The 27,528-nt window shown below is 39.8% G+C and overlaps 1 protein-coding gene across 1 annotated transcript; it reads left to right on the top strand.

Annotated features, from left to right (window-relative positions):
• Positions 1–43: 43 nt before the first annotated feature.
• Positions 44–27,528, top strand: LOC308220148 (adhesion G-protein coupled receptor F2-like; the record flags this gene model as incomplete). The annotated part of the gene is made up of 8 exons (XM_080615936.1): positions 44–121; positions 998–1,034; positions 1,174–1,334; positions 1,985–2,275; positions 2,639–4,003; positions 4,739–4,780; positions 4,868–4,927; positions 27,424–27,528. The coding sequence occupies 8 exons, from the start codon at positions 44–46 to the stop codon at positions 27,526–27,528; spliced, it is 2,139 nt and encodes a 712-aa protein (XP_080472062.1).

Below are 27,528 nucleotides of genomic sequence, written 5' to 3'. Positions count from 1 at the left end.
TAACATATCTTTCTTCCAGGGACAAAGCAGTAAATGTGAGGTGATGGATATGTGGGTAGCCTATTGCCTGCTCCTCTGGGCTGTGCACTTCTTCCCAGCTGCATCACGCACTGCTCTCAGGGTAAGCTTCATCAGATCTGGTTGCTCAAAGCCCCATCCAACCTGGTCTTGAACGCTGCCAGGGATGGGGCAGCCACAGCTTCTCTGGGCAACCAGAGCCAGTGCCTCACCACTCTCACAGGGAAGAATTCCTTCCTTATATCTAATTTAAATTTCCCCTCTTTCAGTTTAAAGCTATTCCCCCTCATCCTGCTACTACAGGAGAAAATATTTTGAGGTAGTCAATATGTTCAATATGCCAAGCAACTTCCAGCACAACTCTTGTAATGTTAGACATCTGCTCTTCAGCCTGCTCTACCCAGCAATAACACTGATTCCCAGGCATTGCATAGGCAAGCTCTGTTTCTAGACTGCCAAGGTTTGGCTGGTTGTAGACAATAGACCTTTTGAGCAAGCAGTGATGGAACCTGTTCTGGATTGTGCCTGGCTTTATGGCACACAGTCCTGCCGGTATGTGCGTTTGTAGAACTGTATCTGTATGTTATGGCAAAAGTCATATAAATTGCATATTCTTACCAACAAGTCACATTCTTATTAACATGAGAAATAACTGGAGAACTTAAGCCTAATACAGGCTTTCTGATGGAGGAATAACTTCGGGGGCATGTGTGATCCTGTCCACTAGCCAAGTATGTCACTTCACAGTAGAAGAGTGCAACTGAAAGCTTAATATATAGAGACAAACTGTTAGTAGAGAGTTGTCAGTTGGTCTGGATGAACAGAGGGCCATCAGCTCTGCATTCTGTACTTTGAAAAGACTTCTGAACCCCAAAAGGACTATTTTGCCCTTGGAAACACCTTTCTGGCTTGTGCCAATGAGTTGTCTTTTACATATTTATTTTAACATTCAATCTTCATTCTACTTCTTATTTTTCAGGTTCTCAGTAAAGAATCAAAGACTGATAAACAGCAAGGTACAGTGAATAGCTATGTGTCCTTGTTAGCTCTTTGTGAGATATTATCAGTTATCAATACTTTATGCCACTGATACCTCATAGACCATGATATGCTGTCTTACACCTTATAACGACATCTGCTTGATTTGTTTTTCAGAAGACTGTATAAATCTTATTCCCTGCAAAGATAATGGAGCTATTTGTATTGAGCCTTGTTCTCCCTCCTTCCATGGGGAGACAAGCTTTGTCTGTGAAGACAGAAAGTGGCAAATGTTCACAGATGCCTGTGCAAACCTGGATATTCAGTCCCTTTTTCAGGTTAGATAACTGTTATGCATCTACTTTGGCCTATGCTCATAATTTCTTGATAAGATAGCCCCTCCCTCTATACACTGTCAGCCCTAAGCAAAGGGAAGTAGGGGGGCATCCTAAACCGCAGATTATTTTGATAAGAAGCTTTGACTTCATTTTAAATCAAGAAATAGGAAATAAATTTGGGGAACTCTTGTGTGAAAACATAATTCAGAAGTGAAGTTGCCTTGTTCACTTGGCTAATGGTCCTCATGGGGATCTAAACCAAGAGAATGATATGCTAGGATGAACCTGGGAAGAGAGCAATGGCAACACCTGTAATAATCAGATGATTCATGGTAAATTCTCCTCAACAACAAAATAAAGATCTTTATTCAAGTCACTTCCAGACTGAGGCACTGCACCTTCTTTCATGTGCATCTTACAAGACATTCTTCTCAGGTGAGCTTTGTCTCTGGGTGGGTTTCAGGCCACCTGGCACAGTCATTGCGTGCCCCAGCACTGTACCTCTTTGCTTAGTTGTTGAAATGAGCAAAATAAATGTACAAATGTTTAGGTGCTAGTAAGAAAGCACCTAATGTTTAGCTACAAAATAAATGTAGCTTCATTTTCACTCTGTTCATTAATTTTCCTCAAACTTATTTTCCTCCCTCCAGAGGATTTCTGTGCGTGATCTCCTTCCAAGCTCTGGAGGACACGTTAGTGTTGCCGGAGGACACCTTCCTTTTGTAGGGAAAGGAAAGCCAGCGCATGGGAAGCCTGGAGATGCAGGAAAATATTTTGGTTCTGATGACCTTGGGAATAGTAACTGCCAAGCTGATTTTTCATGCATCATCCCAGATATCCTGTCTTCACCAGCAATTCCAGGAAATATCGCTGATATAGTGGAATTGCTAAAGAAGATTTCCCTGCTCTTATCAGTGAATGTTGATAGAGGAAAAATGCAGGTATTTACTTTTATGGTCTTTTCAGGAGGTGTTTCTGAGCTTGACAGAGCATCCATGCAGTGTTTTGTCTTTACAGTCAATATTCAATGAAGTGGTGGCTGCAAGTCACATGAAGATCACCTGCTTTATACTTGCTTCTCCAGTCATCTTTTGAACTATGAAATGAAAAGGAAAGGAAAATTTCGCTAGTGTTTAAGCCAATGTGATGTTTCAGTTTGACTAGGATGGACCATTGTCAAAGAAAATTATTCCCTTTATAAGAATAACTTTGAATTAAAGGAGCCTTTCTGGAGACTGTCAGTAGAATAGTAGTTTGTTTATTTTAATACAATAAATAACTTTTCTTTTTCTTGTTTGTTTCAGAGCTACAGCAGGATAGCAAACCATGTTCTGAACAGCTCCATCATTTCCAACTGGGCTTTTGTAAAGGATAGAAATGCTAGTTCAATATTACTGGACTCGGTGAATTTATTTGCTGGGAAACTTCTTCTAAGGAATGGATCAGAAAGCATACAGGAACACTTCATCTCTACAAAAGGCTACAGTGTACATAAAAATACTTCAGGAAAGAGCTTTGATTTTTATATGGAGTTTAATACCACAGCCAATATCACTGGGCATGTGGTCATTCCTGAAGAAGAGCTTTTGAAGTTACCCAAGACTTCCAAAGCCATCAGCATTGCATTTCCAACACTTGGAGCCATTATAGAAACCAGCCGGTTGGACCCTGTTTCTGTGAATGGAATGGTGTTATCAGTGTCTCTGCCAGAAGAGCTCCATCATGTTTTGCTCATCTTTGAAAAGGTGAATAAACTGGAGAATGTCAAGGCTCAGTGTGTAGGGTGGCACTCTATTGAAAGGAGATGGGATAACAGGGCATGCAAAATGAAGTCTGACAACATCAGCAGTGTTGTTTGCATCTGCAAGCATCGCCATCGGACGTTCAAATCCTTCTCCATTTTGATGTCCCCCACCATGCTGCGAAATGCAGTGCTGGATTATATTACACGTGTAGGGGTAGGCCTTTCTATTTTCAGCTTGGTTCTTTGCCTTATCATCGAGACTGTTGTCTGGCATCATGTAACAAAAACTGAAATAACCTACATGCGCCATTTTTGTTTGGTCAACATCGCTACCTCGCTTCTCGTTGCTGATGTTTTGTTCATCTTGGCGGCTATTGTGCACAATACAGCTCTGAACTACAAATTGTGTGTAGCAGCCACTTTTTTCCTTCACTTTTTTTATCTTGCCTTGTTTTTTTGGATGTTTACCCTTGGCCTCTTGATTCTCTATGGATTATTATTCATTTTTTTTAAGATAACAAGATCTATATTCATAGCTACTGCATGCTTTATTGGATATGGATGTCCCTTGGTCATATCTATGCTCACTGTTGCTATTACTGAGCCAAAAAATGGGTATTTAAGGAGTGGAGCCTGCTGGCTCAATTGGTATGAGACAAAAGCCCTTTTGGCCTTTGTTGTACCTGCTCTGAGTATCATTGTTGTGAATGTGGTGGTGGTGGTAGTGGTTGTGGTGAAGACTGGGCGATCCTCTGTTGGAGAAGGCTGCAAGTCACAAGATTTGAGCAGCATGATCCGAGTTAGCAAAAATGTTGCCCTTCTGACACCTCTTCTGGGTCTTACCTGGGGGTTTGGATTAGCAACGATTGTCGACAGTCGCTCTCTGGCATTCCACGTTACGTTCGCGCTACTGAACGCCTTCCAGGTAAACTCTCTGAGACTGGGAATAGTGTTGGGATTTAGTTACTAGCTGGACTTAAACCATAAGTGTGCGTCTAGACTTTGAGCCCGGGAAAAGGTAGCAGGTCAAAATGGGGCTGGCAGCATGCATTGTGCATGCAAAATGAGATCTGAGCTTTCCTTTTGACTCAACTATTTTCCATGGTGCATACACTAGGCATGCTGCATTGACAGAGTAAATTCAGATGGGTAATGGAACAAACTAGTTGGTGTGAAATGTGATGAGGAATTAAGACTATGAATTCATGTTAAACATAAAATACACTGGTTAATGTCCAGTAACTGCAAAGATGTCTCATCCTTCTCAATTAACAAGTATGCAGAAAATTCTCACTGGCATTGAAGATGGTTTTGGTTAACTCATCAGTATAAACATCCACTGTTACCTAATGTGCTGTTGTACGCCCACTCTGCCTTAGCTCTTCTTAGCTAATACTGCTACTGAGTGGGTTGAGAAAGTCCTGGAATGTAACCCATCAGTCCAGTTCCTAATGAGAATTAGCATGGGTTAGATATCCATTCCTGACATTCCCAGAGAGCCCGTGTGACCTGGGTGGATAAACTCATTTTGCACATTGTTGTTGTCTAAGTCAGTGGTGAGATCAATATCTATATAAAACATAAAGTAGTATCTAGAAGCATTTAAGGAACATCATGTGGTCATGCTGGTTTTTGTTAACTGGTTTTGCAATTTTTTTAGGGATTCTTCATCCTGTTGTTTGGGACACTTCTGGACAGAAAGGTACTTGGGTCACTTCAGCCCTTATTCTGGATTATTGTGTACACTCTGAGAAACTGTTGCCTTTAATGTGTGTTTTAAAATCTACAGACAAGAGAAGCCTTAAGGATGAGCTGCCTTTCATCAAGGCGGAAGTGCAGTCTAGTGAAGGTAAAGACTCTTTTTTTGCTGTTCTTTCCCCTTAATATCTTAATTTACCAAGTTGCCTTTTGATTTGTACACAGAAAGAAAGGAACCAGCCACTAGATCTTACCTACTTTCACATTTTTGTAAGGCAATTGCTTGATGAAGGAAATAGAGGTATCTATCTGAATATGAGCTTAGGATGGAAAGCACTCAGAACCCAGCCAGTGTATTTAGTGCTAGTCCGTGTTGTGTACTCGTAAGAGCTTGAGGTTTTTATAAATATCAGGGCAATGCGTTGAAAGCAAATGTTTAAACCTTTAAGAAAATAAACTGTGTTTCAGCAGCCTCCTAGGAAAATACAGACAGAATTGAGGTATTGATATCACTGAATGTGTCCTACCTCTGCTGGAAAACTTATCTGCTGTTAGATTTCTTTTGATACCAGTTGGTACCAGCTTTAATAGTTTCATGCCATGTTTATACAAGGGAATTCCCTTTAGCAGTCTATGAAGAATCACCTGCAGTGATCCTGCTGTCTGCCAAAAAAACCTGTCTGTTCAGTTTAGACTTTGGAAAAATTATTTCCTTGCTTTTCTTCAGACTATTAGTTCTGATTTTAGTACTTGAAAGCTGCAGAGTGTCTTTCAGTTTCAGTGTATATCCTGTTTGTGGGTTATAAGGGTAAAAATAGGGGGGTTAAGGAAACTATACCTCCCTTCTGCTGTCAGCATTGCCCAGTGTGCTTTGGGTCATCTGGCTCAAGAGAAGCTGCCTGCTTGTGCAACTTCTGACTCATCTCCTCTGCATCTTCCCTCTTGAATTTAGTTTTCAGTTTCATCCAGCACTGCTGTTGCAAGATAAGTTTAAATGCAGGGCAGAAGGTCCTCTCTTTAAAAACACCAACCATCCAGGAAAACCCAAGTAACAAAACAAACCCCCAAACCCAATAACAAACAAAAAGACCAACCCCCAACTTCTGCTAAAATAAACTGTTTTGTACCTAACAGAGGAAAAAGAGAAAGGAAGTGCTTGCAACTGCTCCATATTTAATAAGCTGAGATTCAAGTCCTGCTTTTACAGATCCAGGATCCAAATAATGGTGAAGATGTTTCACATCTCACTAGGCTTTAGGTGAGGATTGACAGTTTGAAAGTTAAAATTCTCTCAAGTCACCACCAATTTAACATTCAGGAAACAGCAGTTGGAAATTTCACTAATCCCATGACTTGACAACATTTGCTTAGAGTATGTACTGATCTCACTGGGCAAAACTTGATATGGAAACCATGTCTGCTTGTGCCTAAGAACTTGAATCAATGTTGTCACTCGCCTGGGTGGAAGAGGCCACATGTAGGTGTTTACATTGCATAACAGAGAGGAGGAAAATATTAGTCATCCAGTTTTGCAAACTTGGATGTTAATAAGGAATTTGACTCATGACAGCTGGGAAAGTTTGTCACACCTGAAATGATTGTTAAAAATACAAAATCAAAATATCTGGTTTTGGAGAGCTTCAGAGTGGGACTGTATATCTGGGGGCTTAATGGTGATTATGTAAAACATATAGAAGGGTTATGCAGACTCTTGCTTCAGGTTTCCTAGTTTCTCCAGACACGTAAAAGCCTTTCTTCTGGATCAGATTTTAAGATTACCTTTTAGTGGCATTTCTTGCAAGACCTTGAGGCACCTCTTGTTTGAAATGGAGCCTCCATCTTCATGGATGATATCTCTAATGTGACCTGCTGATTTCTTTTCCCCTAGTCCTAGCAGTGGACAGTTGTCTTCAGTGGATTTGACCAGTGGGAGAAAAAAGGAGCACTTCTTACACAAAGATCCTGGTTTGAGATGAGCCAAAGTGGCTGACCAGCTCGGAGCATGGACAGCACTGTCTTGGAGCACAATCACGGGAAGCATCGTGAAAACCAGAAGAGAAAAGGCCCTGACCCTGCTGTCAGGAGCAGGAAACCATCAGTGTTGCTGCAACCCTTGGAGGAAACATGCTGATACATAAAGGATGTTTCTTACCTTCATAAAAACTGCTATAAGGAGAGTTTGTCCTCATTTGCAATTTCAGTGCTTCATTTCTGTTTTTCCCATGTCAGTGCAGCAAGGAGCTGTACAGCATATGGAGCTGTTCTAAAATGGTTTAATTTTTTATGTGATGTACTGATGTTAGGTGCTATCTAGCTGGTTTTGGCTGTCTTTGATAAAAAGTGATTCTATTAGGTGGCACTGTTTCCATAATTTCCATTTGTCCCCCCAGACTGATGGACAACATAATTCTATTTCTGCATTACCGCTGTTCTCTCCACCTCAGTATTTGTTCTCTCCATCTCAGTGCTTGTGTGTCAGAGGAATTGTAAAAAGCCCCTTTTTTTGGTAGGACGGAATTTTCATTCCCTTTCCAGTCCTGCACGACAATGACAGAGGTAAACAAGAAAGAGCACTCTGCAAATAATTAGCTTACCTCTTTAGATGTGGGGAAGCAAGCTTTGAGTATGCTTCAGAATTGAATCAAGAGGTTGAAGATCTCCTTTGTACTGTGCAGTGTGCTAACAAAGGAAATGGTTCATCCATGTGAGATGGTATGTCTAGTTCCACTAGAAAATCAGTCCATGGTCTGAGAAACCCTTCGTTAACGAAAGCTGTGATAGAAATGCTATTGCCTCTTGTCAGGACAATTCAGTGTTTACAAATGGAAATAAAGTTGAAATTTTGTCACTGTTTCTAATAAGTGGTCCTTATCCTCCTCTAACAAAAAAGTAGATAAATGCCCTTTAATATTAGCTGGTATTACTCAAGTCAGAAATCACTTACCCCTCTGTAGCTTTACATAACTTTGAAATATAGAAGATTTAATCAAAATGATACTGTTTAGTGTCACACTGAATAGGGAGAAAAATACCTTGGCAAATGAACCGAGGGATGTGGGGCATGTGGGTATGTACAATGGAAAAACCCACAGTCAGATGTTTTGAGAGAAGCAGGGTCTGTGGTGGGATGATCTGGAGGGCAGAGCTCTGCCCTGGGCCATGAGACAGTTCTTGTCCTTAGGAATGTCTTCCTTCCTCCTGTCTTCCTCCCCTATTTCTTTCCTCATAGACTGTAGTCTTGTTGCAAGAGACTATCCCTGCTCCTTTCATACAGCACATTTGTACATTGGAGAGCTTTGATCAAATAGAGATAAATGGGGCTTATATGCTTCTGTAACAAATTTTAAAAGACCGTTACCCCAAAGTCTGCTTCTTAGTGTTGAGCAGCATCTTCTGTGCTTTCACTTCTTGAAGTGCTGAGAGCATTCTTTTCTTTCCTTTCCTTTCCTTTCCCCTCCCTTAATAAGATACATCTCTCTTGGAGTTGTCTCTGTTAAACCCTTTCCAGCATCAGTAGCATCTCCTCCAACATCCTGCATGACCTTTTTCAATGTAGTATCACAGCTACATGCCTCTTGTGCGGGGGGGGGGGGGGGGGGGGGGTGTTATGTTTGTTTCACTGGAGTATTGTAAACTCAATTTATGAATTGTCTACTGCATTTTAAAGAATGGTTCAAAGACTGGCACAGGATGTGTGGTGTGAGGTGAAGACGTTGGTCAGTGTTTAGCGCGTGCATTTTGCAGCTGTGAACTTTGTCCAGGTACCTCTGTAACCCCTGAAGGAAGGGGACTATGTTGTGTAGTTTGCAGCATGAAGGAAACAACTGCTTTGCACCAGAATTTGCTGCAATATATTTAAAAATACCCCCATTTTCCACCACTTTCAGGACCACATTTAATTTGCTTATTATTAACTTCTTCTTTGTTAATTTTACTGTTACCAATGAAACTTTAATAACGAAATGTTGGGATTTTTTTTTTTATAGCATCTTAACCTAACACTGTACGCTTCTCTCCTGTGCGCACACATGTGTTTTAAACTGCAGTACTTTACTGTGCATCTATAGACAGTCTCGGATGAGGCTTTCCATATTATACACACCCTCTCCAAAACACCAGGAAATTCAGTAGGAGTCTTGCCCAGGAATCTTTCATCTGCAGTTTGCTGAGAATGCATCCAAGCCATTTATCAAAGTGTTTGAAGTATAGTGCTATATATAGCACTATATATATATATATATTCTGAAAATATAGTCTATATTTTCAGAAGCTGGCACACAACACAGTGTTTCACCCGGTGTCTTACGATCATTTAGGTATTTGAGAATAACCGAGGGCTTACAGAGAATCAGTTAATGATATGGGATGTGGATGAGCACTGAAGCATTATTTTTAATACCCCAAAATTAAACTGACCTGGAGCATTTAATGAATAAATGTTTTTGAGGGGTGAAAGCTATTGTGAACTGGTATTTCTTTAAATGCTGTGGGCTGATGGCCCAGTTCTTATTGCAGCTTGCAAAAAACCCCTAAGAAAATCACTGGAGTTAGAATTCTGCCAGTTTCCCAAATTATCAGTGTAGTAACAGCTTAATGTCAGTGTTGAATGTGTCAGACCGCTTTATGTGCAGGAGCTTCTTCCACTCTCCCTGCCAAAGTGGTCAGACTTGAAAATCCATCGTGCTCTTCTTCACAAGGTGTCACAATTAATGGGATGATCCATGTTTTTTCTGCAGGCTTACAGCATTGCTTATGTGGCCAAGCATATAGAGGTGTCAGCTCCTTGGCCAGGCAGGTAAAATTGAATTTTTTGTGTCAAGGTTGACACTGAAACAAGGTACTTGGCAGAACCTTAATTTACCTCAGATCCTGCAAGTTTTATGTTGCCTTTCCAGAGCCACTCAGTTTATCCCCTTTTCTCTGCCTCATAAGAGGTGCTTATGGTTGATGCTTGCCTATACTACAAGGCTCTGCACTGCCTGCTCTGGGCCTGCTTCCAACCTGCTGCCTGTGGCTCCAAGAGCAAGTGGATGCTTGACCTGTGGTCCTTCATAAAGGCATTGAGTGGCTCTGGGTCTGGCTGCTGCTTTGCCTTTTTGAGAATTATCTGATGCCTTGTGGTCAGGCTGTTTGGTTTTAGGTGTTAATGGTACATGGTGCTAGATATGCAGGGTTTGTAAGATAAGGTTGCTCCAGAAGTTAAATCTCATTTTGGGGTATAGAGGAAAGCAGTTTCTGACATGCAGCACTCTTTCATCTCTGGCCCCACAGTGAAGATGCACCTAATATCTCTGGTGAATGTGCTTCCAAGAGAAAAGCCCCTTGGGAGCTATACCTCCTTCTCTGACTCCAGTTTCAAAGTTTTTGATTAGGCTAATAGTACCATGTGAATATAGTCTTATCATATCTGTAAATGTAACCAGGTCAAAATTATGAAACCAACATTCTCCTTCCTTGACCTTCAGGTCAGACAACCCATTTGTGTAAGCAGGGCGATGGTGATGACTTAGTTTATGATTTCTAACATATTCTGCACTATAAACCAGATTTCTCTGTTTGCTTCAGTTCTCCCAAGGGAGACATAATCAATATCAAATGCTATTTGAATTGTGTATAATTTGAACCTTTCTGTTATCTTTTGATGTAATCAAATCTTTCCAAGGTTTTGCTCTAAACACTGTAGTTGGAGGCAGTTTTCTTGAACAGCTTCTGTCTGGGTGTAATGGAGAAACCTTTCTAACGGTGTAAAATTGGAAACTTGTTTACATACAATCCATGTTTCAGGTCAAATGTATTTGGACACTGTGTTCCTTCAGGCCCCTCAGGTTCCCACTGTATCTGAAACCCAGCCTGTATTTAGTGATGCCTTGAGGCTTGTTCACGCTTTGGGAAAAGGGGAATGCCTCTCCTGATTTTATAAACAGAATTCATCTGCTCCTAATTACTGCAGCCATGTGCTAAGGTCAAAAAGTTATTCTTTTTCACAACTGGGAAAAGTCATCTTAGGTCAATTTATTTACTTAACTGCAACTAGTAAATGGAATTTCACTTCTATTTGCTCAGCAGTGCTCTCCTGCTTGCTCAAGCACCAGTGTTTAATTATAGCTCTTCAGTCCACATGAAAGATGTACCTGTACCCCTTGGGTGCTTTTCTTTCAGATAGAGACTAGTAATAAATCACCTGTTTGGGCTGTTTGAAGATTAAGTGTTGAACAACAGATTGATTATAATGATTACTCCAGCCCTTGGGGAGCGCAAGCGGAGTTTTGTAATTTACTACTTCTTCATGCCGCAGCATCTCTGATCACAGAACAGGCAGACTATTACAATTATTGGGCTTTTGGAAGATTGAACTGTATTTAGCTTGAGTTTGCCCAGCTTTAAATACCCTTCCTTAAGAAAGATAAGTTAGTAGGAGAGCAAGTGTTTTGAGAAGCAGTGCCTTTTCCTTTCTCTGCTGTTGCTAAACAAGGCTTTCAGGAAACGCTAATTACTGGGATCTGTACAGTGGTGTGAAAGCAGTTATCCTGCCTGTGAAACGGTCACTTCTGGCCTTAACAGTCAATAACTATCCCAGGCCTTTCTTTCTATTGTAGTATTTTGCTATCAGTAGCCAAACGTGAATTTCTAGTACTATGGGTGGCCATCCCCAGGCACAGCTCTCTGCTTTAGCTGGCTCTTTGGTGGCAATTGTAAAGAAAAGGAAGGTGGAGAAATTGCATCAGTATACTTACATTGGTGTCAATCTTTTTAATAACCCCTGCTATTTGTGAGTGATATCTTTGTCCCTATCCTTGCTCTTAGAATGGTTTTCCTCCAGAAACTCTCCATTGACATCAGTAGTTAATCTTGACTTTTCATGGTACAAGAGAGCAGAATTAGACTCTCACATGTTTAGTTGCATCAGATCCATCACAGAGCTGTGTGCCTCTGAACGATTGCTATTTTCACAGTAAAGGATTCACTTTTTCTGGGCAATGAGAATTATTCATGCAATCTTTGCTTCTGTCATGATGTAGCTGACAATCTCCCATGTTGCTGAGATGGTTGGCTTGGGAGCTCTGGAACAGTCTGGTTTTCTTGCTTAGCTCCTGCATTATTGCAAAACGTTATCTTAATCTTTGCTTGCTGCAGAGCCTAGGGTATTCATCTGGCCAGCTGGAGGGGTACAGCAGAAATCTTCTCATTATCCCTGTAAATGTAGGAGCTGCTGGGCATAGCAAGAATAGGCTAGTACACTTGAGGATTTTGACCTTTATATCAGTAAGCTGTAAAGCTACTAGAGTGTAACGTGTGTCAGGACCTGCCAAAAGATCTATTGAAGACAAGACTTGAAGGCTCACTTTGAAGTGTGCTGATTAGTGGTAAAATTCCCACTGACTTTAAAAGGAACTGCCAAGCCATGAATTGTCATGAGAAAGTCTGCTTTTGGGAAAATATTCATTGATACATTATTTTTTAAGCTTTTATTTTTTAGACCAGAAGAAACTGCTGAGATTAACCAGAGCTGCCTTCTCTCAGATGTGATCAAACCACCATGCAGCCTTCTCTTGGGCAAGCTAGATAGATTGACCTGTCTTTTTTCCTTTCAAAAGACAAGTCGCAGTGTTGAACTTGTATTGATTTCCATTTTTGCTAGCAGACAGAAGAATTAATTTAGTACACAAATGCATCCTTCAGGTTACAAGCTGTGTTCAACTAAGAGGAATTTGGGTCTTCTTCCTGTAATGAATGTGTGTGAAAACCCACAGGAAAAAAGGAGAGTCGAGACAAAGTTTTTGGTTATTGAGACTTAAGCTGCAAGTAGAGGAATAAAACTCACAAAAATCAGTGGTTGACATCTGAAACCAGCAACAGTAAGGCAACTCAATCACAATATTGTCAAAGAAAAGAGCTAAAAATCTTTAGGTTTTTGACTAGCTCATGGGAGGCTTTACACTTCAGCAACCAGCTCTTGAAAACCCATCTGGGACCTGCTGTGATAACCAGACTGTAGCTGGATGCAGGGTTTTGTCCATCTGACTGCTTCAATAGAGTGCATACTGTTGTGCAGCCTTACATTGTGTCGTGGGGCTCTTTCTGAGTTCCTCAGCTCTAGCTTGCACCAGATCCATTTCATGGTGAGGCCCACATAACGTATACAATGCTGCAAAGAAAAGGGAGCACGATGTGGGGCAGAAGTGGGAAGTCCATTAGCTGGTACTGCCGTGGAGACCTTTGCATGGGGGAGCTTTCTCCTAAGACATTTGGGATGTCTGAGGGTTCAGTGCGTGGTGATGGGAGATAGCAGATGCCTGAAACTGAAAGCAAAGGGTGGGTGATGCAGAAGGTGATGAGATGTACTAAGATTGTTTTCCCAAGTAATCTGGAGCTCTGCAGTTGTTTAGCAGCAAGGCAAGGCAGCCTCTATGTAGGACACTTTACAGGGTTTATAAGGAATAAGCATGCAAAATGGGATGATCCTGATGAATACATGACTCTCTCTTTCCAAAGAAACATATCAATTTTTGCTGGTCACAATCCTAAATTACTTGAATTACAGGGCTGTACAATAGCTGGCGTATGTTCTTGATCACTTGAGCTACTATAAGATTCTTAAAATTAAAATGCTTTACGGAAATGGAATTTAGGGACAGAGAGGAGAAAGGAGATGGGCTGAGTGAGAAACAGTGTTGTTGCTTCCAGCTTTTTGATGCATACTAGTTTATGGGAAGGTGGGAAAAAAAAAAAGTGAAGGAAAGCTGTGTAAGTCAAATGAGTATGACTTTCAGCTGAAATGTGCCTAAACTATAATTGTTCTGATGACGGAATAATCATATCTCTCCAGAGATTATCTGAACCGCTCTCAGTCAGTCCTAATTTCTCCCAGTGTGTAAATTCTCTTGGGGAACCTCAAGAAGTGAGTGAGACATAAGCCTGAATCCTTTTCTAAAATCAGTATAGATAATTGTACCTAAGAATAGCATCCTCTGTGGAGGAGATGCGTGCAGAGTCTGAGTGCATAATCCAGCACTGGATGGATTGGATGTGAGCACCAGCCCTGAAGCAGAAATGGTCACAGGAAGAGCTACTGAAAACTGTGTCAGCTCTTTGGCGAGGGGAAAAAAATAAGTTTGCCATAAGGAAAGTCCAATACTGGTTTGCAGGTCCAGTCCTGCTGTATAATTCCCTGGTCAGGATACAGTTGTTCAGAAAGAAAGCAAATGTTTTACTGATTTTGTGCTGGTCACATCAGGCTGAGTGTAACCGGGACTGGGATAATTCTTGTACTAAACACATATGCTTTACTTAATCTAATGCTTTACATATGCTTTACTTAATCTAATCATTCCGCATGAAAATATATGTGATTGTATTTTTAAATTCTTTAAAAATACATGTAGAGTTGAAAAATACAATCATATGTAAAAAACATTTAGGTAGATCCACATTTGAAAGTACTAATGCCTTGCTACAGGAATGATTTGTGTTTCTGAAAATACACTCTGAAATATGTTGCTGACAGGTAAGAGAAATATTTGCAAACATATCCCTGCTGAACAGCAGTCATTGCTCTGTGCATTTCTGTGCTGTGATTTAGTAGCATAAGATAATCTTCCACTGAGGGCAAAAAAAGTGGGTGATTAACAATTATTCCCTCAAAGTCTGAATTGTTAGTTTTGCTGATACAAGGGGAAAAGGGTGTCCTACAGACATCACATATGGAGTCATGTGTGTCTATGAAAGAAACTATGTTAAAAAATATATCATATTCAACTGGTGAACTCTGGGCTTGAACTCCAGTTAGCTGGATATGATTTGACGTAACTAAATCATTGATTGTTTCCAGGAAATACAAACAATCCATGTGGCTCAGAAACAGATCTTATAACAACACAAATAAAAACAAGTAGTATGAAGCAAGTTATTGGTTATTTCTTCAGGGTAAACCCATGACTTCCACAATGCTTCATTGCTGTTCTCAGACCAAAGTTATTTTATTGGTGTAGCAAAGAAAAACCATGCAAACAGAAATAGAAGACAAATGTAATGGGCTTTGCTGAGTTTTCATGTACAACAGCACAATCGTCCTAAATAAATAAAAGTTGAAAGTTTGAAGGAGCAACTGTGGCACTTGTTGAACATTTCATTTGCCCTGATGTAAAGAAGTCTGAAACTTCAATTGTCTTGCTTTTACATCGAGATCATCTTGGCATCCATTCAACCCAGTTTCTGGACAAGTTAGGAATGAAGAAAGCACCAGTGCAAGAAAATACCTATTCGGAAAATAGCATTTGAGGCAAATGCCATCTGAACTTGAGCTTTCTTCTGATCTTTTCCCAGGCTTTTCAGTGAGCCTGAAGCCTTTCTTGCGCAGTTATTATTAGTGTAATAATTTTGCATTGCTCTGGTTGTGTGGCTTCTCTGTTGAAAGGTAACTTCTAGTTTTGAGGAAGGCCTTGCTCATGAAGTATCCTGGGCAGGGTCAGTTCTTATGCACACTGGATGTTCACCTCTCAGCCAATGTGTTAGGAAGACTGATGAGCAACTTTGCTATCAACAGACTCACCGAGTGCTACTTTAAGGTTTTTTCCCAAAAAAAATAACCTTAAATACAAAACTATCAATGGTGTCTCAAGTTTAATACCTCTATAGTATATTTTGAATTAAGTTTATCATTTTATTTCCTCAAACAACACACTTTAATTTTACCAACTTCAATGGTTTTACTAAGAAGCTGTAAAGATAGGAAGTGATAATTTATTCGTGGATGGAAGATATTTCTTTGGCTTTATCACCAGACTTGAAGGTGTGTGTGTGTATGTATGTATCAAAACTCATTACATAGCCTTTCTACATGCAGGAAAAAATAAAGCTGCTTATGCAATACCAATAACAGCTGTCATATAATAAATTCTTTCATTTGTTAACATATTTATAGGCCTTTGGATATGAAGAACTATTAAAAATTCTGTTAAACTATTAAAAACCTATGAAGTGAAATATCTCTGATAGGATTAAAATTTGCCAATCTGTTGCCAGCAACAAAGATGTGATAACTCTTAGAGCATGCATGGCTGGGTCTGCAGAATAATGTGATTGCTCGTTGCCTACACTCGTCTAACACAAAGATGAAGAAAAACATGAATTTCTTTCCTTCTTCTAATTCTTTATCATCAAAGATAGAGACAGTAGCTTCTCAGAGAGGCTACAGGGAAAGGAATAATTTTTCCCTCAAGGTTGACCGAAGGATTTTAAAAATGGAAACCATGTGGAAGAATTAAAATATGGAAATGACATGGAGAAAATTATAATGAAGAAAAACCTGAGGATTTTGCTTATGAAGAAATCATAACTTTTGATTAAAAACCTGAATGTTTGAGGTTTGATATTAAGAACAAAAATGGTAATATTTCTGGGGGGATCAGAAGGAATTTCTACCCCCTTTGAAATGGTTTACCAAAAGAATTGAAAGGGATTTCATTGTGAGAAAACATGAAAACAATTCCTGTGTGTTCTTTGACACTGTTGAATTTGAGATGAAATTCTGACTTTGAACCCTCATTCAGTGTTTCCTGTCTGTAGTGTGAACCCAGTAATGGTTTTTCTTGCCCTTTTTTATTTGCTGCTTTTGCCGCTGCAGGAACTTCCTGATACACTTTCAGATGATTTGTGTTTATAGTTTTTTTTCATAGTTCTCAGCCTATTTACATGTGTGTGCTTGATATAGCACTAACAACTATCTCCAAAACCCTTTTTCCTACTGGGTTTTGAGCTGAGCACCTTTGGAAATGACCAGCCTGACTCTTCATCATATTGAAAGCACCTTGCTGAAGCTGTGCACTTACTCCCATGTAAAACCCAAGATGAGCCAAGGGCTGGGTGAACATCCCTGTGGTAAGGGAGCAACGCCCAATTAAAAGTTTGGGCTGTTTGTGTGACCTTGATAAAAGCTATTTCAAAAGTCAAAGTCATCTTGCTCAGCACATTCACACTTTCTTTTTCCTGACCAGACAGTCACTGAAGGTGCAAATATAATGGAATCTGTCACTTTAATGTCATAAATTTTCCTCCTTTTTCATCGGTGTTAGCACAGACCCATGGGGAATTTGCAAGTGTGAGCTCTGAGCTCTCCATCCCATGAAGCACCTCCTTTATCAACCAGAGTCATCTGCACAAAAGAAGTCCAAAAGATTTTTTTGGTTTATTTTTTGTTGTTGTTGTTGGAGTTGTGGTGGGTTTTATTTTGTTGTTTTGTTTTGTTTTATTAAAAAAATACATATTTGAAGGGATATAATACACACAAACACCCAAACTTGTCTTCTTTATTAACCAGATCCTAAACCAAAATAACAGGTTTTTCATCCCTGGGACCATGGCATAGCCTCAAATATTCTATCCAGATACTAACAGTTCTGGAGAAATATTAGAGATCAACTTAGTTTCAGATCTTATCCAGGTAATTCATGTCAGCCCTATAACCATGGAAGTCTGTAAGAAAAATATAGGGAATGTGTATTCTCCCCAGTAAAGCAATTCTCGATCTTGCCAAGCCTAAATCTTCACGAGGACAGTGTAGTGGAAAGAATGCATGAGATTATTAAATATAGCTCATCTTCAATAACTTATTGTCATCATCTTGTCTGTCTGTATGCAGGGTAACAATCCATGCTCACTGCTAACCATCTCCTATGCTACCTGAATATACTAGGAATAACACTAACAAGTACCATCCCCTTGTAGAGATGATTTAGTGGCACCTACAGCAGCTTTTCTTACCTTTACCATTGCACAGAAAAAAACCTCTTTGAGAACCAAAAGGTGCAACCTGATGACATTAAGCCACTTACCTTAAGTGTATTTATTTCTCAATGTTATAAAAAAAACTTGCTTTGTACAAAAAAAGCACCAAAGCCCAGCTGAGCTGAGGAGTTTGCGGGGTTTACAGACTTTTGGCCCTTCCTCAGCTCTATGACTGACTGTGCAGCATTATATGAGCAAAATGCAATTGCCCTGGAAAAAATACATGTCCATATTGTCCTACTGCAGGATGAGTCTGGTAGTGCTCCAGGACATAACTGTATTTTTCTCCCAGGGGCAGTTGCGTGCACTATGCACATCTGCTGGTACCACAGGTATGGGCCTGATGACGGGCAGGGAGAAGAAAGAAAGAGGAAGTCCCAGATCATCTGCACAAGAAGTTATACGGTCGGTAGATACATGTTATTTTTTAGTGTGGATGTTGTCTAATATGAGCCATGAGTCTTATTTCTATATTCTGGCTGATGATTAAAATTTTTAAAATGACAGAACAGAGATTTTGAATAAAATCAGAATTTTATTCTGAATTTCACCAACCTTTTGTGGAAAAAGTTGGGGTTCTCTTCAATTTGTAACACTTTATGAAAGTCTGCAATGTCCCTGTGAAAGCATTCATTTTCCGATTTACTTGCTACCAGAACTCAGGTTGCATATCTTCTGCTGAGCTCCTCACTGGTGTCAATTGGGCTGCTTTTGAGAAATGCCCAGAGACAATTTGATGAATTTAGCAACACAGTTTTACCACAGATTGTAGATGTAACACAAATAACAAATGTCTTCTCCAGTTCTGCTTCCTGCAGTATGAGCAGTTACAGGCAGATGTTTTAGAAACCTGGTTACTCTTCTCTTGCTTCGTTTTTTTTCATTGACACCTGTGTTTGTTCCAGTCCCTTATCACATGGAATAACCGATACCAATTTGATACCTGTGTGACTGAAGGTTTAACTCAAATTCAGTCAAAGTGTGTTCTGATCTAAAAAAGTGCTCAACACACACTTTCTCATTAATCTGCAATCTTCCTCCTCTCCATGCTTCACACATTCTTGTTGTTTTTCTTAGTATCAAGATATGACAGAGGCAGACTTGCCTCTGGCACTAAGCATGCTCTCAGGATACTATCTTTTCTCAGTTACTTTCCTAGATTTTCTGTTGTATTGGGATTTTACGAAATCCTCTGAAATCAGGTCTGTCTCTTGTGGCATAAAATGTACTTGTGTATTAGGGAAAAATGTTTAAAGAAATTCTTTAGGGAAAATAATGGAAACATCTTTTTTTCATAGCAAGTTGATGCATGTTTCACTTTTGCACGTGCAAAATGCCCGCATCAGCTAAACGTTTTATGCTTTTGGTATTGCCATGTCTCTTGTACTGAGATATGTTAGAAATGTTTTGTTTTCGTTGGAAACACAAGGTGATGTGACTTTTCCTATTATTATCTGGATTCTCTTTAGGGGGAAAATGTCAGTGTGACTTGATTAAATTAACAATCTTGAGGCAATTTCTGACTGTGAACTTTTCACAGAAGAATCACCCATACGTACTGATTGTCTTGAACTTCAGCATAAATTCTGCATGCACTAATGTTGTTGGCAAATTGTTAATTAAACAAACCCTAATTATGTTTAGCAAAACTGAAAAGACAATCACAATGATACAGACAAGTGTCTCTTTAGTTTTCTTTGTATTGACTTGGGAACAGTAATCTTGGAGACTTAGAAATATTTTAGCTCTATTTCAGGACTTCAAAAATCTCAAGGAGATTGAATGGGAAGGAAGCACCTCTAATTCCATGGATGGTATCATAGAGATAGAAAATTATTACTTAAATAATTTTTAAATTATTTTAGGTCGTAAGGAGAAAACATTTCTATGCAATATCTGGGAGCCTTTAATTGAGTAGTACAGTTGTGTGAGAACAAGAAAGAAAAACTTACCTGTGTTTTTCTGCTCTCAAGAGTTTAAGAGTAGTCTCTTTAGGTTTACAATCTGAAGTAAGAAATAAGCCTCATAATGTCATAATAAGTGATTTAGAAACAAATAATATTACACATCTCAACCTCGTGTTGTTGACATGCTATAGACTTAAGCCAGAAGACCTGTCCAAGCTTAAATAGACCTTCATTTTACTGATAGTTTAGAGGACCATAGAGCAATAATGGATTAAAATAAAATTATAATGCCTTTTTACATTGTGCGTGTGAAGGCAGATGGACTTGTTTCCAGTGATGCATTACAGGCTACAGCTTTCAGTGTTGGTATACCTAAGTGGCAGGTAGTGAGTTAAATGAACTGCCCTGGTTGGGATGGTTTAATGGCTGAACTGTGTTTGTGACAGTGCAAAAGTAAACCCATTTTCTTTTCATGGCATAGAAGGATTAGGGTCCTTATCAAAGCATGGATAAGAATACTTCAGTGAAATATCTACGCATATTCATTGTTGTATGAGTGCCTGCCTCCTAGATAGTAAGTTTGTGAAGCAAGAAATGCACTTGTGTGACAAAATGAACAAATTCCTTTATTTTGAATAGGTGAATTCCTTGCAAGATTATCCGAAGGTCTTCTCTGTAATAGTACTTTATTTGTGAACTTTAATGTTCTAGGGAGAAGCCCTCTCCATGGGGTATCTCTGTGTACTTCCGTGTCAAGTTGAGATCGACTTCAGCCTGGAGGTATCCATGTGTCATTCTTATCTGTGGAATTCAGGGACTACTGCGGACTGGATGCATTACATGAAACGGAAATGGATCCCACTTTGAAATGAGGGAATTTACTCATGGTATCTTTCTTTTTCACTTCAAACATGAATGGCAATACATTTTTTCCTAGAGAAGAGCTCAGTGACCTTGGAAATATGCACTACAAAAACTCCTACCAGCATATTTGTGTGCAGATGTGCAGGGTATATATAATTTATGTTGATGCCCTTGAAATAGTCTAAGCAAGTTCAGCAGTGGCTGGTTAGTGTGTGATTCCCTGTCATCATATGCCTCAGTTTTTTTAAAAAATCTCTTTACTTCAATAGGAATTCCTCAAGAGATTGCTCCCAAAGTTATGAAAATTCCAGCTAGAGTTCCAGTAATTACCTTTTTTTCCTTCTATGCCTTCCAGAGAACAGTACGTTGAAATTATGTGTTTGCAATTACAAAGTTGTTGCTTGTTAAAGCATTTTCTGCTTTTTGGATAGACTTTATTTTCAAGATCCAGTTCATGTTATAAGGTTCAGCCCTCTAACTGGGAGCTCTCAGTATCCCAGTAGAGATAGTAACATTCATGTGCCACCATTTAGAGAGAGAGAGACTGTGAACAGCAAGGGATTTAAAATAAATAAATAGAGCTGTTCTGAACCCTTGGAATGGTTGAGGTGAAGGCTTATCCACCATTATGGGTTTGCATGTTTTTCTTATCTTTTATTCCTTTAGGAAGAAAATATTTTAGAGGATAACACTTCAGTTTACACATTTTTACTGGAACTTTACTCTGTTGCCATGTGAGGCATTAGGATCTTATAGTGTGAAGACTGTAAAAACAATCCACTGACTGAAGAGGGCTCTTCTACTTACACAGGAGTTTTCTTCATCCCTCTATTAGGATGGTTTATACTCCAGTTAAAATATCACAAAAGAAGGGTTCAATAAAAAAAGCATTGGGTCTTTTCTTATTGACTTTTACAAGACTTAAACCAGGCTTAGATACATACCATGGCTGTGAGTTCTGGTTATATCTTCACCTGTCCATGCTGTGGTCAATCAGTGCTCTGCCTCTTCTTTGGTTTATGTCCCTTAGAGAATATAATCTGAATATCTTAAATATTTCTAATACCTCATTTGATTTTATTTACCATATAATTCTTAATCTCTTCATTTTATCATATCCCAATTAATCTACTTTGGAGTCAGAACTTCAATCATCTTGTTAAATGTATGCATTATAGCAAAATGATTTAAAAGCACACCGAACATTCTTACGCTTAACATATGCTCAATATCTTAGATATAAAATTAGGAAGTAGATTCTTTGCTTCTATGCGCGTTGAAGTAATTAAATCCCCACCACAAGCCATAGTTTGATTTATATAAAAGCATTTTACATTTAATGATAGCTCCCAGTCTGAGGACAATAACAGCACTATCTTTGCAATATGTGAGGAGAATTAAGAAGACTTAGTCATTAAAAGGTAATCCTTTGTGGAGAAAAGGTATAATAAATACAACGGCTGGTTTAAGAATTAGGCAACAGGGTTTTTTGTTGCTGTTAGGACATATCTTCTATAACAGCAGATAGACATTTGTTTCCTATTAAGTTTATGATTAAAAAATCCTTGATATCCACTTTGTGCTTATTCGGAACACTTAGACTGCTTTATTTTCAGACTTCAAAAGTTCTTGGGGTTGCTTCCCTTAGCAAGAAGTGGAGTAACTCCTAATACAAATGTATTGATGGCACGATGATTAGTCAAAGATTGAGATATTTTTTGTGGAAACTAATTCCTTTTGCTACCTATAGCATCTTGTGTGATATTGCTTTGGGGTGACACAAAAATGCCACTCATGATTATGTGTGAACATTATTTTAATTGCTATCTTAAAGAATTAAAAAAGAAAGAAAAGGAAAAAGAAAATAGTCAGATCTCCTATTTGTTTTTGTATTTAAAGGGACAAAATGCTAACTTTTACTAAAGTTATGTGGTCTCCATTGTGCAAGTTGTATTCTCTCAAAGGTCATGCGCGTCCTGTTTTTGAAATTCTCTAACAGTCCTATGATTTCACTGCTATAGTTTGTAACTAGATATGATGAGTAGTCATTTTTCAGAAGAAAATAAATTTTCAATGAAAATAAAAATCACTACTTATCTTCCTCTAGTCCAAAGGCAAATATACTGCTTTTCATTGATTTAAACCATCAGCAATAAGCCAGGTCTGTACCTATCTCAGTGGTTGTGCTTAATCAGAAGATTAAAAGAGCATGCGCTGGGTGCATTGGCACTAGGAACATTGGAAGGATCACAGCTAGCTCTTTGGCCCTGATGGCAGCTGGTTTTTCAATACTATGAAGTTCTTTGGCCTTCAGAATGGTGTGGCCACATTCAAGTTACCTTTTGAAAACGGTTCCTGACCTATGGTTGGGATATGTTGGTAGGGTGCTGGTGTGTCTTGGACAAAAATGGGGCCAAATATTTAGCAGCAGGGAACAATTTCCTGGTAATTTGGCCAATGAAGAGTAATGCTTAAGTCTGAAATAAATGGGAATAGGGTGAGGCAGATATGTACCAAGTGCAAGATATGCCCTTAGGAAGTGCAACAGGAGCTGCTTTTATGTCATATCCAGAGCTCAGCTTATCATAACGTCAAAGGTTATTCCCTCATGGGCCCAACATAGACCCTCATTCCACTGCAGTCAGAAAGCTGAATTGTCTCCTAAATTGTATTCACAGAAGTCTTTCAAAAACACAGGGAAACTAAATCCTCTAGGTATAGGATATATATAAAAACTCACCTAGGGTATAGTGTCTCACATCAAATAGGTGGACAAACCAACACAATCCTGAGAGTGAGTAACTGTGATCTGAGAAATGGGGTATCTCTCTTCATGAAGAAACTGAAGGTGCTTCATTTATTTGGGTGGCAAAATGAAGATTGAAATTATGTTGGTTCCTGTAATACACTGAGGAAAGAAATGCTGTAACAGGGAGCTATCAGAGTGACATTAGAGTTTCAGCATCACAACATGGCGCCACTTCTGTAGAACCGGTCAGAAAGTCCTGGCACCCTGGGGACAGTCACCATGACAGAAATGTCAGCCAAGTGGGAGCATCTCAGTGACCAACTATTGCTATTGCATGTCACACATTTTGCAAAGGTGTAAAGCGGTGAGAGCAAAAGTGGGTTTATTTTTGAGGAAGGTGTTTCCAGCTTGCTGTTTGTGCTGGACCACGTACGCAGAGAAACCTCTAACATCCATCCTTACTCATAAACACACAGTGCCTTGGATTTACATTTAGTGATCTCCAAGAAAGTCACAAAAGTTGTGAGCATACAAGGAAACAGAAGTAGATATTACAGCCTCACTAAATGAAGCTTTGTGCTCATCTTCCAAACACGTTACGTAGGTGCAGAGAGAGCAGCCTTTAGGTCTCAGAAATTGAAGAATGTAAAAAATTAGTTACATCAAAGTCTGATTTTGTTGCCTCTTACACTCCATAGTTTGCAAGTGTCATTGGTTTGTCCCTTGCCCTTATCTCCTTTCCTGTGGTTTTCAGTTTAGTAACTATTAAGTCCAGTTCTCTGTATAACTGCCTGATCCTCAGGGTATCTCCTTGGTTTCTCCTCCCAGCTAGGAAGGTTTCCCTGTTTGTTTATATTTTGTTTCAAGTGATGAAAAATGGCTAAGTACTGGTGTATTGGTACGAAAATCAACAGTGGTTAAGGTTTTGGATTTCTGCTTAAAATATAAAGTATGACTTGTCCGTTTGTATTTGAAGTCTGCAAAGATACCATGAAAGATTTGATGTTGAACCTGTGTCTATCATAAGCACATTCAAGTAGACAAAACAGAACATTCCATTTGTACTATATTACACAAAAAAAAATGATTTTGTTTAAGCAAATTCTTCTGCTGGGATTATCTTTCATTTTTTTAAATACACCTTTCATTTTTTAATTAACCCATCAGAAATGAAGCAATGGCAACAGCTCAACAGGCTGATATTTCACATCTCCAAGCATTAATTCTGTTGTTTCATTGCCTTCTGAGGTACTTGAGAAACTTTTAGTTTTTCTTTGCTGCCACCTCTTGTTGCATTGAAGGTAACGCTGTTAAAGGGTGGTTTTCTGGTAGTATGAAAGTGTTGATTTAATGGTAGAGTCTGTTTACCAGTCTGCTGTGTGCAGAGGCTTTCCTGCTACCATGCTTGCTCTTACACAGCTTGTACAATCCACATCGGCAAGGCATGATGGACATAATCCAGAACAGGAGCGCCGTTCTCCAAAACACCTCATGACTACTTGTTTTTCTTTCTCTGGAAGTAAATAGAGCATAGTAAATAGCCTTCAGCCTGACGCTTGTGGGACTGGGGAGATGAAGAGACTGTGGTCCAGGGACTAAAAAGTGTAACATGCACAGGGAAGCAGTTGTGCTTGGGAAGGGAGTGGGAAGAGAGGAAAAAAAAGGCAAGGGATAAGCAAGGCTCACCAGCAGGCTGAGGGAGGAAATTGCACAGGGAGATGAAAAGGAAGGGTGTCACCACCCTGAAGCATTAAAGGGAATCACAGAATCACAGAATATTAGGAATTGGAAGGGACCTCAAAAGATCATCTAGTCCAATCCCCCTGCCAGAGCAGGAACACCTAGATGAGGTTACACAGGAATGTGTCCAGGCGGGTTTTGAATGTCTCCAGAGAAGGAGACTCCACAACCCCCCTGGGCAGCCTGTTCCAGTGTTCTGTCACCCTCACTGAGAAGAAGTTTCTTCTCAAGTTTAAGTGGAACCTCTTGTGTTCCAGTTTGAGCCCACTACCCCTTGTCTTACCATTGGTTGTCACTGAGAAGAGCCTGGCTCCATCCTTGTGACACTCCCCCTTTATATATTTATATACACTAATAAGGTCACCCCTCAGTCTCCTCTTCTCCAAACTATAGAGACCCAGCTCCCTCAGCCTTTCCTCATAAGGGAGATGCTCCACTCCCTTCATCATCTTTGTCGCCCTGCGCTGGACTCTCTCCAGCAGGTCCCTGTCCTTCTTGAACTGAGGGGCCCAGAACTGGACACAATATTCCAGATGTGGTCTCACCAGGGCACAGTAGAAAGGAAGGAGAACCTCTCTTGACCTACTGACCACCCCCCTTCAGTCCGCTAGCTATCAAAAGGGTAACATGGCATACTCAGAATATTTTTCTTCAAAGCTGCATTGAGCTCTGGAGATACACAGAACAACTCTGTATTTGTAAAGCAACATTCACTTCTCAGTAAGTTAGAAAAAAAATGGATATAAGATACCAACAAATATCACCTTAGGTCACAGCTGCTATTCTTGTAAGTTGACATCTGCCCATTTTCTACAGTAAAACTTGCCTAACAGAGAAGAAGGGTAAAAGCACTGCTTATCAAGTCTCACAAGGTTATTATGACAAAATTAATTTCTGGTGGTATCACAGTGGGGACAAAAAGAACTTCTGCAGTTTTGATGGCTCACAAGAGATGGAACTGTATTTAGTGAAATGGAAAGACATTTCCACTCTGCCCAGCAGTGGACGGTGTTCAACAATAAAATCCACCCAGCAGAGGATGGGGTTGTTGGACATCATTGAACCATAGAAGATGCAATTTAAATGAATGAAATGTGTTGGGTGGAATCTCATCAAAATTGCTTGCTAAAACCACTGACCTAAGTTAGATTAGTTTTAAAAAACCACAAAAATAACAAGGAAGTTTGTATCTGAAATAATGGCAGGTACAAACCCAAGTACATATCTCCAGCTAAAGATGCACAGGGAAGTGATTTGCTGCTCTGAACTGGAAATTTGGAGGTTCCCCTTGCTGGGGAGACACTGAGTGTATTGGAGAGAAGGCAGGGAAAGGGTTTTTGTGATGGAAGCTGATACAAAGCTTCGGAACTGAGAATAAGGACCTTGTTTTCTTATCCTGTTTTATTCTGTGAGTGTAGGAACTAAGACTCGTATTCTTTATGTTAAAAACTGTTCAAGACATGCCTAACTATCACCTTCTTTGCAACAGAGCATTGCTGTTGGGAAAGGTCAAAGAGTTGCTGGTGATCATTCAGCAGTGAAGTAATTGGGCTGTGTAACTTTTAAGGCACAGTAATTAGCCGTTCTGTCCCCCATTATGTGTCATCCTAAGTTATACATTCATGAAGGACCTCAGAAATGGTGTTTGCCTGTGTGCGCACATGCACAAACAAACAGACCAGTAGAAAAATTCTTTCATGCTTAATGTGATTGTGACCTGATCAGTGTTGGATCAGCTGAGCTATTCTAAACCAGCGTCCTGGTTTAGCAGTAGCAGTCAGTTTTTCTCCTTCTTAGTAGCTGGTGCAGCGCTGTGTTTTTGACTTTCGGCATGGGGATAATACTGATAAAGCCGATGTTTTCAGTTGCTGGTCAGAATGTTTACTCTGACCAAGGACTTTGTGAGTCTCGTGCTCTGCCAGGGAGGAGAGGAAGCCGGGAGGAAGCAGAGACAGGACACCTGACCCAAACTAGCCAAAGAGGTATTCCATACCACAGCACGTCATGCCCGGGGATGTAGAACTGAGAGTTCCCGGAAGGGCTGGCTCACTGCTGGGGGTGGGTGAGGTATTGGTCGGCGAGGTGTTGTATTCTCTTCCCTTGTTATTTCCTTTATCATTATTATTGGTGGTAGCAGTAGTGGTTTGTATTATACCTTAGTTATTAAACTGTTCTTATCTCAACCTGTGGGAGTTGCATTCTTTCGATTCTCTTCCCCGTCCTTCCAGGAGCGGGGGGAAGAAAGGTGTGGGGGGGAAGTAGACTGCGTGGTGTTAATTTATGGCCTGGGCTTAAACCATGACAACCAGATAAAAAATGCCATCCACAATACATCCAGATGATACATCCAAACAATACATCCAGAATAAAATGGTAGCAAAGAATAAAAATTCTTTATGGGGAAAAATTGGTTTTATTCTTTAGTCCTAATTTGAGCTGTCCATGGAAGAGATTCTATTCCTTTTCCTCAAGTGCCAAACTGATCAGTAGCTCTGTATAAGTCAGAGCACCCTCACTTTTATTAGCTGTTAATCTGCATTGTTTTCCTTAGAAAGTCTCTGACCATCTTAACCAAACATTGGTTCTTCTAATACCATTCTGCAGGCTGTGCCCATGCAGCCTATGGAGGTCCACAGTGGAGCAGATCTCTACCTGATGCCCATGGAAGACCCCACAATGGAGCAGGAAGATGACTTAAGGAGGCCGTGA

This window comes from Psittacula echo, assembly GCF_963264785.1.
Source record: "Psittacula echo genome assembly, chromosome: 4".
NCBI lineage: Eukaryota > Metazoa > Chordata > Aves > Psittaciformes > Psittacidae > Psittacula > Psittacula echo.
This window is presented reverse-complemented; position numbering and strand designations above follow the sequence as displayed.